The 11,785-nt window shown below is 36.9% G+C and overlaps 1 protein-coding gene across 1 annotated transcript in view; it reads left to right on the forward strand.

Annotated features, from left to right (window-relative positions):
- Positions 1 to 7,499, forward strand: part of LOC108540687 (thiosulfate sulfurtransferase like domain containing 3) — a 50,198-nt gene extending 42,699 nt beyond the window's left edge. The window contains exon 3 of the mRNA XM_017889831.1: positions 7,393 to 7,499. Within this exon, the coding sequence (XP_017745320.1) occupies positions 7,393 to 7,432 (40 nt within the window). The 3' untranslated portion in view covers positions 7,433 to 7,499. The remainder of the gene's footprint in view (positions 1 to 7,392) is intronic.
- The last annotated feature ends 4,286 nt before the right edge of the window (positions 7,500 to 11,785 follow it).

Below are 11,785 nucleotides of genomic sequence, written 5' to 3' on the forward strand. Positions count from 1 at the left end.
AATGTACCACCAAATCTGAAAGACTACATTCTCTTTCTCAGGAATAATTTTTTTTTTTTCAGATGGAATCTTGCTCTGTTGCCCAGGCTGGAGTATAGTGGCACAGTCTTGGCTCACTGCAACCTCCACCTCCTGGATTCAAGCAATTCTCGTGCTTCAGCCTCCCTAGTAGCTGGGATTACAGGCATCTGCCACCACATCCGGCTAATTTTTGTATTTTTAGTAAAGACGGGGTTTTGCCATGTTGGTTAGGCTGGTCTCAAACTCCTGACCTCAGGTGATCCACCCGCCTCAGCCTCCCAAAGTGCTGGGATTACAGGTATGAGCCACTACACCCAGCCTAGGAATAATTCTTTATCCAAAACTCAAAGGGAAAACTTTCATTTGGTAAATCACATCACAGAGTTCTACTCAGTAAATCAAATAACAATATTTAACAAATAAGATAGATTAAAATCCTCAAATTAATCTACAAGATTAAATGTTTATAAAGATTTTTTGTCTTGGTCCTCCATACTGCCTGTGCTTAAGAGACTTTAAATTATTACATAGTAATATTTAAATAAAATCAAATATTACGTATTAGAATTATTAGAATCAGAAAACTCAATCCATAAGGACCTTTAATAAACACTTTCTTTTCCATTAAAGAACTTAACAAAAACAAAGCTGATTCTACCATTCACAATTAGAAAACATAAACTTCTAGAAAGCTTGTCTTAATATTATTTCTAACAGAGTCAATTGTCATTATTTAGGTAATAGTTGGGAAAGATGTCATGGATATTCTTAAATCATGGCTAAAACAAAACTAAATCAAAGTAGGTACCAAAAGGAATATAAACTTACTAGGTAAAAATCACATTCAGTATTCAAGAATACAACTCTAAGACATTATCCAAAAATAGAAACATAATGCAAAGATTTCACACCACCAAAGACTACATTAATTATTTATGAAAAACAGCCAATATCTGCTATTATTTTCTGGACTTTAGCTGAGCTCTTTTGAAAATACTACAAAAGTAAAAAAATTGAACAGAAATTCAGTCTCTGCTGCAAGTTCCTATCTATCTTCTCTCCCTCACCTAATTTCTCTACGCTCACAACCTCAACTTTCACTTGTTAGAATCTATATAGCTATAGCTTCCCCTAATCCTTGCCTTCCTTCTGGCTTGGTAGGCAGCCAATCATCAGGATGATGGGAGGGAAGACAGGAGAAGATAAGCATATGGGTGAGAAGCATAAGGGACATTCTCAGGTTATGGTAGGCAAGCTGTGGTACTTACTGAATACTACTCAGTGCCAAACAATAAATGTCTCAAAGGCAGCAGAGGAAAGTAGTTAAGAACACAGGATTGCTAAGGAGACTCCCATGGTTCAAACATGGGCTCTGACACTTACTAGGCATATAATCTTAAGCAAGTTCTTCAACTCTCTCTGTCTCAGTTTCCTCATTTATAAAATGGGAATACTACCACTATGCATTCCAGTTTGTTACGAAGATTAAGTCAGTTGGTACACAGTAAGTGCTGTATGTGTCTGTTAAGTGAATATATAAGGATATGTATATATTTCTTTGATTTTGTACAATTTTAGTATTTTGCATACATTACCATTTATTAATTTGACATAGGCAATGTGAAAACTGGGGCAGATTAACCAACATACATTGACTATACTTTGATGAAGAACAGAAAATTGTTTTATACCTCTACTTTGGATGCCAAAAACACACATGTAGGAGCCATTAATACAGGATCTATACTTTTCAGAGAATACCTAAAATATGATAAAACAAAGTTAAATATCATTCACATAGAAAACACACTGGGAAAAAATCAACATAACTCTATGGCAGACACATGATTCATTTACACTGTGCTAAGGTTCATCAATATTAGATAAGAGTTCAAATAAATAAAATAAAATAAAATAAAAATAATCCTACCTGGCATAGAATCTCTTGAAATATACCGTAGCAGTGGCAATAACTTGTTGTCTTAATTTAAGATGTTCACCTAATGCTTGGATAACTAAAAGGTAAATAATGAAATTTTAAATGTATCTTCTGGTATCATTATAATATTAACATTGAACAGTAACTTCCAATTGGTTAAATCATAATTATGTTTATTTTTAACAAATGAAAAAACCTACATATGCTCTATGTGAGTCACAGTGGTCTAACACTAGGATTTGCAAATGTGTTAAGAAATATATAGGTATGCATAAACAATAACAAAACAACAACAAAACAGAAATTGCCCCACAGCAAAAAACTATTCATCCATTAAGGAAGTTGAGTAAGTATTTCCCCTCTATCTTCTAAATATTTTAAATGCTTTTCATATTATGTTTAAAATAAATATAAAAAGAAAATATTAGACACCTGTGAAACTTGTTAATAGCACCACTTTTTTGTTGTTTTGAAACACAGTCTCATTCTGTCGCCCAGGCTGGAATGCAGTAGTGCGATCTTGGCTCACTACAATCTCCACCTCCCAGGTTCAAGTGATTCTCTTGTGTACCACGTCCAGCTAATTTTTGTATTTTTAGTAGAGTGGGGATTTCACCATGTTAGCCAGGCTCATCTCAAACTCCTGGCCTCAAGTGATCCGCCCACCTCTGCCTCCCAAAGTGCTAAGATTACCACACTTAGCTTTATACGGCTCACAAAAAAAAAAAAAAAAAAAAAAAAAAAAAAAAAAAAGAAAAAAAAAAAAAAAAAAAAAAAAATTCATAATGAATCCTCAAAAAAAACCAGAGATAAGTTTACAAAATAGTTAACTGAAAGTTAAAAAAATTATGTGACAAACCTACTATACGTCAGAGTAAAGATATATCCCTAAATCTTCTTCCCTTCAAAGCAAAGTTCTAAGAGAAATGACCACTACAGGATGCCAATCCAAAGAATCATTTATCCTCAAAGTACTTTGCTTTAACCAACCTTGAACTGGGTCTAATAACTATTACAAAGCCTTAGGGAGATTAGGTAACACTTCTAAATTGTCTTAAGTGCCTGTAATATGTAAAATTCACACAAAAAACTTTATTTGGATCACTAAAAGAAACAGAAATGAATACGTTGTAAAAGAACACCTATATAAATAAAATGTTAGGTATGCACTAAAACAGTTTACAAATTACCACACAAAAACATTTTAATTCAGAGGTAACCAACTATACAATCTCAAACAATTTTTTAAAAAGTTTACCATTTGTAAAAAATATTTGTAACTTCCAATATTCTTCCTCTGAGAGAAACTTTAAATCCTTTTGGCGCTCCTTCAACAGATCTTGTTTATCCAAAATCCATTGCAAACTAGAAAAGACATGTTACAGAAAATCAACAAGCAAGGTCAGGGAAAACACTCTAAGATTGAACACATTGTTCACATTCTGAGAAGTACAAAGAGCAAAAAGTAACCTTAAAGACAATCATTTCTCACATTTCTTGAAATGTGACTAATAAGAATTATCTCACTAATAAATGTAAATATGTCCTGAAAAAAATTCTGCTCTAATCTTTTCCTTCTTCCTCCTTAGTCTGTTACCAGCTTGTATTTCACTGATTCTGACTCTGGTATCAAGATATGTCTTACAATCTGTGATGCCTTCGTGTTTTAATTGGCAGTATGTTTATTCTTTCTTAGTGATATAACGGTGGAATTATTTGGCACCAATTGATGATGGCTTAGATTTGAGGAAGTATATAGTTTTTCAGCTGTTCATGTGTAACTATGGCATTTAATTTCCTTACTTCACAAATCTAATTATATTAAAAACTGCCTCAGAATGTGTTACACTGATAGCCTCCTCCTCTTGCCTAGTCAAGTGTGCTATTTTTAACCAGAGATATGAAATTGACATGACTCAAAGAAAAAACGATCTTGAACCTGTGCTTGTCATTCAATATGTATCCCAAGTCTTATGTCAATTAACTTGTTGTTCAGCATTCTTTCATACAGCTTTATGGATGGATCATTATTTAGCCAATCTCTACTGATGGAAATACAGGTTATCATTTTTCACCCACATTTTCTAATACCCTTAAGGGCTTTTTTCCTTCAATTTATGATCCATCTGGAATTTATTTTGGTACGAAGTAGGGATCCAGCTAAAATTTTGTCAAATGCTTATCCAAATGCGCTGAGGTACTTCCTGATTTATAATTCTATCATTATACTTGGATCTTCTTTATAATTTCCTATTTTTTCTTGTTCATATGCTGTGCTATTTTAAAACACAGAAAATTAAGTAATTAATAGCTGGTATAAAAAAATACTGCCTTGCTACTATTTCCTGAATGACATTCTTCTTAATGAATATCTTTGTAATTCTCCTTGCCATATTTGATTAATAATATATTTGAAATAACTTCCCAGAAGTAGGATTAGTGTTGCCGGTAATTTATTGATACACATTGTCAGTTTACCCTCCGAAAACATTATACCAATTTCCATTTGTATTAACAGTTCATGAGTGAATCTTACAATATTTAATCCTGGCTGGGCACGGTGGCTCATGCCCGTAATTCCAGCACTCTGGGAGGCCGAGGTGGGCCGATCACCTGAGGTCAGGAGTTTGAGACCAGCCTGACCAATACGGTGAAACTCGGTCTCTACTAACATTACAAAAATTAGCTGGACGTGGTGGCGTGTGCCTGTAGTCCCAGCTACTTGGGAGGCTGAGACAGGAGAATTGCTTGAACCCGGGAGGTGGAAGCTGCAGTGAGTTGAGATCATACCATTGCACTCCAGCCTGGTGGACAGAGTGAGACTCTGTCTCAAAAAAAAAAACAAAAAACAAAAAACAAAAAATTAATCCTATGGGTTACTGTCACTTTTAAATATTTTGCAACTTAAAGGCAAAGTAGTATGTCACTGTTTCTTTTCTCTGTAGTTTACTTTTGAGGTTAAACATCTTTCTTGTCTTTATTGGTCATATATAGTTCTTTTGTACAATGTTAATTCTAATATGACCATTTTTCTAATGGTATTACCGATTTTTTTAATGATTAAGAGATTCTTCTCATCTAAAATTTGTACAGTATGAATAATCACTTGTTTGACAAATAAGTGCAAAATTTCTCCCAAGTTTAAATATCTCTCAGTATTTAATTATTTGTAATACAGAAATCTGAATCACTTACTTAAATCTACCTTTTACTTTCATGTTTGTCAGGCATAGCAAGGTCTTTCCTGATTCAAAATGATAAAAAACAATTCACCCATATTTTCTAATACCCTTAAGGGCTTTTTTCCTTCAATTTATGATCCATCTGGAATTTATTTTGGTACAAAGTATAAAGTTGGGATCCAGCTAAATATTTTGTCAAATGCTTATCCAAATGCACTAAGGTATCTCCTGATTTATAATTCTATCATTATACTTGGATTTCTTTATAATTTCCTATTTTTTTCTTGTTCATATGCTGTGCTATTTTAAAACACAGAAAATTAAGTAATGAATATCTGGTATGAAAAATACTTCCTTGCTACTATTCTCCTGAAAATTTCTGACATTCTATCACAATTATTATTCTAAGACCCACACTTAAGAAGCATTATATCAAGTCCTAAAAAAGAATATCCATTCAAATTTTGTGATTGCATTACATTTAAAGATCAATATAGGGAGAAATGACATCTTACCAAGAATTCAAACTTTATTAAAATCTGTATGTGCCACTATGGACTTTTAAAGTTTTCTTCCTACAGGTTCTGTATATTTCTTTATATTTTTCCCTCTGTATTTTATATTTTCTGTTGCTAATGTAAATTATATTTCCCTATCCATTTTTAAAAAGCTTTTATTTTTGTATTTTATAACTGGTCACCTTATTAAACCTTTATTATTTCTAATAACTTCTCAATTAACTGAGTTTTCTCATTAATTTTATTTCCACATATTGATAATTTTGTCATTGTTTTGTCATTCTTTCTGTATCTCCTTTGTATCAATTGTATTCACTAGTATATTGGTAAAATCTTAAATAGGCACCCTAATTATCTCAATGTTTCACCACTGCTGATGCTTTGATATGTTTTTCATGTTAAGGAAGCATCCTGTTTCTGTTTTAGTAAGAGCTTTAGTCAAGGATAAATGTTGAATTGCATTAGTTTTTTAATACCTTTACTGCTTCATTGACTATATTTCTATAATATAGAAATCCATATATTTCTATATCTATTTCGATAATAAAATCTATATTCTATTCATATCTATATTTCTATAATAAAATCCACTGTCACGTTTTATACTTTCAATGTAAAATGTATTTGGTAATAATTGATTTACAATGTTTGCATCAGTATTCAAAAGTGAGACTGTTTTTAGTGTTCCCTTTGCTAGATTTTTCTGTGTTATCATGGCTTTGTAAAGAGAAAGCTTTTCTTCTTTCTGTATGAAATGGAACAATTTCAAAAGGAGATTCTCTTGAAAGATGGAAAGTATTTACCCATGAAATAAGGCATAGCTCTTGGGTAATATTCTTAACTTGCTTTGGCTTTCAAATTTAAAACCCTGGAGATAACCCAAAAGTACCCCTGGGTTTACTTTTCTCATTCCTAATTTTGTATTTTGTATCATTCCTTTTCCCCTGATTTAACTAGCAGTAGTTTGGTCTACTGTTTTTGTTTAAGAATGATCTTTTATAATTTTTTTTCTTTTAATATATTAGCATCAGTGTTATCTATTTTAAGATCTTCTTCCTGTTTCTTTAGGCTTATTTCATGTTTCCTTCTTAATATTATTAAATAGAATATTTCTATTATCTCTCAATTATTCAGGATATTGATTTTGTAATACATTCAAGCTTTGGTTACATTCCATATATGGTAATATTTATGATGTTATTTTATAGATATTAAGTAACTGTATTTTCAGTTTCCTTTTTCACACAATAAAGTATCCACAGTTAGTTTTGTAGTTTTTATTTTTGTTACTCCTTCATTAATGCATTCAATCAACCCAGCAAATACTTAGTCCCCTTCTAGTTCATTCTGGTCACAGACTGTGTTTTGTTCTACTTCAACTACATTGTGGTTTGCTAATTAATTTCATCCCCACAGAGTCATTTTATGTTTTTAAAAAGATAAATTTCATAAATTTCACAAACATTTTATGAGTTTTCCTCACAGAGCTTTGTATGCAGGATAAACTAAAAAAATTTATAAATACTGCATTTCATCAAATTTAAGATTACATCTAGGATTCATCATTATTTCATATGCTATGAAAGAAACTGCCATGCTCATTTCAAAGATGTTAAAGTGTGAAAATATGCATCTTAGAAGCATGAAATATAGCATATTTAATGTCAACTGCCCTCTTTCACCAAATTCAGCTAAAACAATGGCCTCTCATAATCTTTTGTTTGTTTTCCAGAATTGTCTTGTCTTCCATACTTGTTACCTTTTCCAGATGAGAAACTCCATGACTGCTCAAGGGATCTGAGCAAGGCAAAGTGATCCCTTCTTTTGGGAGTATTTGAATTGGGAGAAAAGAATAATTTCAAAGAAGTACACTTAACTTTGTAATAATTTTATATTTGAAAAGTGAAAAAATGTTTTATAATGCTATGAATAAATGAAAGCATAATGAGAACACCATTGAAAAAAGGTAGGTGCTTTTTTTTAAGTTGAAAAACTGACAAATCAACAGTCAGCTACTTGTCAATTCTCTCAGCTTCTTTCAAAGTTTATCAGAATATCTCTTCTCCACTACCTAAATTTTTTTTTCAGGAGCTCTAACTCCAATACCTAAACTTTCGATACTTTAATTTTGCCCAAACAATATTTCAGTGTGTGAAAACAATGCAACATATATATATATACACACACACATATATATACACACACATACACACACATATGATCAGTTGTAAAGCCTCTTTAACATGTCATCTCCACAGAATCACTTTATAGCAAGAGGAAAACCTGCTTTTCCTTAAATAGGTTACCGAGTTCATTGTTTCCTTTTTCTCCTTGCAAAGGGCTAAAAAATGTACATCAGGAACAGATCCTATTCACAGAATCGAAATTTAAATTACTTACTAACGCTTTCTTAGCATAAAAAATTATACTAAGATACCTTCTTTGTCAAGTTCTGTTCATCTTTCAACTATACAGTGGAAAGCCTACTCAATGTTCAATTAACCCCATCACGCACCTTCCTGCCTGCTTAAACAAATGTATTTAGGGATAAATGTTTTCAATATTATTCTAGCTCTCACATAGTCACTGACAGAAACAAAACTTATTCATGAAAAGGTTAAATAGGTAAACAAAATCACTGGGAAAATACGCCTTTAAAACAAAATATAAGGCACAGGCTAATGAAATGGATAAATTTAGAGGGCACCTGCCTTATACCTTATCAATATAAAACTCCATCCAGACATAAAGTACTGGCAAGAAGAGGTTAGTAGGCAGAAACAAGCCAGACTCCCTCCTCTCCTCAGAATATTAAATCCACTCAAGATACACAGTGAATGACAAAAGACCAGGACGCCGATCACCCGAAGAAATCCCAGGCAAAAGCACGCCACAACTGTCCTGAACAGGTGGCCTCACAGTCTTGAGCTGAGTCACACTTCCCGTACCTGTGCCCACTCTATCCGACCCCCTGCGGCCTAGTTAAACCAAAAATCCGAAATTAAACTCCGAAACGTTCCTTCCTGGGAGACTAAACTCTCTCTCACCCCTCCCCCTCACAGATCCTTCCCTCCCCGAAACGGGCTGGGGGCGGGGAGGGGAGTCGCCTCAGAAAAGCGCATCTTGCTTCTGGCCGCTGCAGTCTCCCGTGAGGACCCCGGCACTCGGAACTGAGCCGGGATCCAGGCCCAGGGGAGTCGGAGGCCCAGTCCTCACAGCCCCCCAATAACCGGCCCCAGGTGAGAAGACGGAAGATCACTTACTAGTGGGAGCTCTGCCAAAAGTTCCCTGCCATGGAACACAGCTTGCCCTGATAAAAAAGCACCAGCCGGCGGAGCGGCCCGCGGAGCGACCATAGACCCAGCCCGTCCGGTAACCGCGCTCCTCGATCAAATCAGCTCGGCTCGACTCCGCTCCGCGGCGGCGACGGCGAAAGGAAGAGGATGGCCCCCTAGTCTCCTTCACGCCGGCCGACAACACTCAACTGTGCAAACCCGTTCCTATCGACAAAAGTTCCGGCCCGCGGTAGCGGAGGGAGCCGGCAAGGAGGTGCCGACCTGTGGGGGCGCTGAGATAGAAGAGAACTAGTGCTCACGAGAGCTCACGGCGGTTGGAAGACTCTCGCGAGAGCGTCTTGCCGGTTCTGGCCGGGGGCCCAGGGCGTTGGGTCTTCTGTCCTCAGCACTGGAGTTGCTGAGTGGGGGTCTAACCTGGGCGAAGTGGCTGAGTTCCGGGGTTCTATTATTACCTCTTCCAGGACTTCAAAAACAGAACAATGGCATTGTAATAAAATATAAGATTTTGTGACTTATTTTACTTGTGATTGGAAAGAGAAATAAATGAAGATGACTTTGTTCTCACGGATCAAGTTTTTTTTTTTGTTTGTTTGTTTGTTTGTTTTTTACTTTATTTATTTATTTATAGACGGAGCCTTGCTCTGTCGTCCAGGCTGGAGTGCAGTGGCGCGATCTCGGCTCACTGCAAGCTCCGCCTCCAGGAGTTCGAGCGATTCTCCTGCCTCAGCCTCCCTCCCGAGTAGCTGGGACTACAGGCGCGCACCACCACGCCCGGCTAATTTTTGTATTTTTAGTAGAGATAGGGTTTCACGATGTTGGCCAGGATAGTCTCAAACTCCTGACCTCGTCATCCGCCCGCCTCGACCTCCCAAAGTGCTGGGATTACATGCGTGAGCTACCGCACACGGCCTATTTTTTACTTTTGAGACAGAGTCTGGGTCTGTCACCCAGGATGGAATGCAGTGGCACAATCTCGGCTCACAGCAACCTCTGCCTTTCGAGTTCAAGTGATTCTGCTGCCTCAGCCTCCCAGATAGCTGGGATTACGGGGATTACAGGCGCGCGCCACCACGTCCATCTAATCTTTGTATTTTTAGTAGAGAGGGGATTTCGCCAGGCTGGTCTGGAACTCCTGACCTCAGGTGATCCATTCGCCTCAGCCTCCCAAAATGCTGGGATTAACAAGCGTGAGCTACCAGGCCCGGCCTGGATCAAGCGATTTTTTTTTTTGAGACAAACTCTTGTTCTGTCGCCCAGGCTGGAGTGCAGTGGCGCTATCTAGGCTCACTGCAACCTCTGCCTCCCAGGTTCAAGCGATTCTCCTGCCTCAGCCCTCCAAGTAGACGGGACTACAGTCGCGCACCACTACGCCCTGCTAACTTTTGTATTTTTAGTAGAGGCAGGGTTTCACCATGTTGGTCAGGATGGTCTGCAATCTCCTGACCTCGTCATCCGCCCACCTCTGCCTCCCAAAGTGCTGGGATTACAGGCGTGAGCAACTGCGCCAGGCCGCGATCTTAATGGAGTTCTTTTGGAGTGATAAAAAAAGTGCAAACTTACAGAGCAGCAGAATCACCGGTTTTGCAGAACATCTAAAAACATTCATGCATATATGTATGCACATGTGTGTATATGTTTGCACCAAATAGAAACATACTGCAAAAACCATAATTTAATTTTACAAGATGAAATGTTTTATATTTTCCATTTCAATTTCATTGTAGCAATGCATTTGTTGTAAAACTTCTAATTATTTTTCTAAATAATTGGACACGCCAGAAACTTGTTTATAGACGATCAGCATCTGAGGCAACTTAATACAGTATTTTTCACATTGTGGATGGAGACCAATTAGGGTGTGGTAAAATTAAGTATAATCATTTTCCTAAATAGAACAGAAAATACTAGGTAAATCAGAAATAGCAAGGATATTATATTAAATTTGGTTCAGTTATATATGTGTGTATACATACATACACACACACATATATACACACACAGTCAAGATGTGAAATGCATTTATTTGTACGTGAGAATTAGTCTGTGCCAGGTGTGGTGGCTCACGCCTGTAATCCCAGCACTTTGGGATGCCGAAGTGGGCAGATCACTTGAGGTCAGGAGCTTGAGACCAGCCTGGCCAACAGTGAAACTCGGTCTCTACTAAAAATACAAAAATTAGCTGGGTGTGGTGGTGTGTGCCTGTAGTCCCAGCTACTTAGGAGACTGCAGCACAAGAATCGTTTGAACCCAGGAGGCGGAGGTTCCGGTGGGCAGAGATTGTGCCACTGAACTCCAGCCTGGGCAACAGAGTGAGACTCCAAATCAAAAAAGAAAAAAGAATGAATTAGTCTGGATAAGCTACACTAGGTGAAATTGTGGTAACACCTCCCCACCCCCACCCCTAATCAGCATAGCTTACCATGAAAGTATTTTACATGTCATAGGTCACTCCCATAAAGTCCCATAAAGTCAGCTTGCTCTCCTTGATGGTTGTCTTCCAGATCTGCAAGAATCTAATATTTATATATCTTTCAATTACTCCATCTTGATGGTCTTTACTTCTAGGCTTAAAATCTTTCTAGAGAGAGCACAGAGGACTCATACTAGCTCTTACCCAGTGTTAAGAGCCTTAAAACAGAAACAACCCAATCACCTTCTCTCATGTGCCATTGACCAGAATAGACACATGCCTCCAGTTTTTAACTGTACTCCCAGCACTTTGGGAGGCTGAGACAGGCGGATCACGAGGTCAGGAGCTCAGACCATCTTAGCCAACATGGTGAAACCCCGTCTCCACTAAAATACAAAAATTAGCTGGGCATGGTGGCG

Source organism: Rhinopithecus bieti, unplaced genomic scaffold (assembly GCF_001698545.2).
Source record: "Rhinopithecus bieti isolate Rb0 unplaced genomic scaffold, ASM169854v2 scaffold_18624, whole genome shotgun sequence".
NCBI classification, from domain to species: Eukaryota; Metazoa; Chordata; class Mammalia; order Primates; family Cercopithecidae; genus Rhinopithecus; species Rhinopithecus bieti.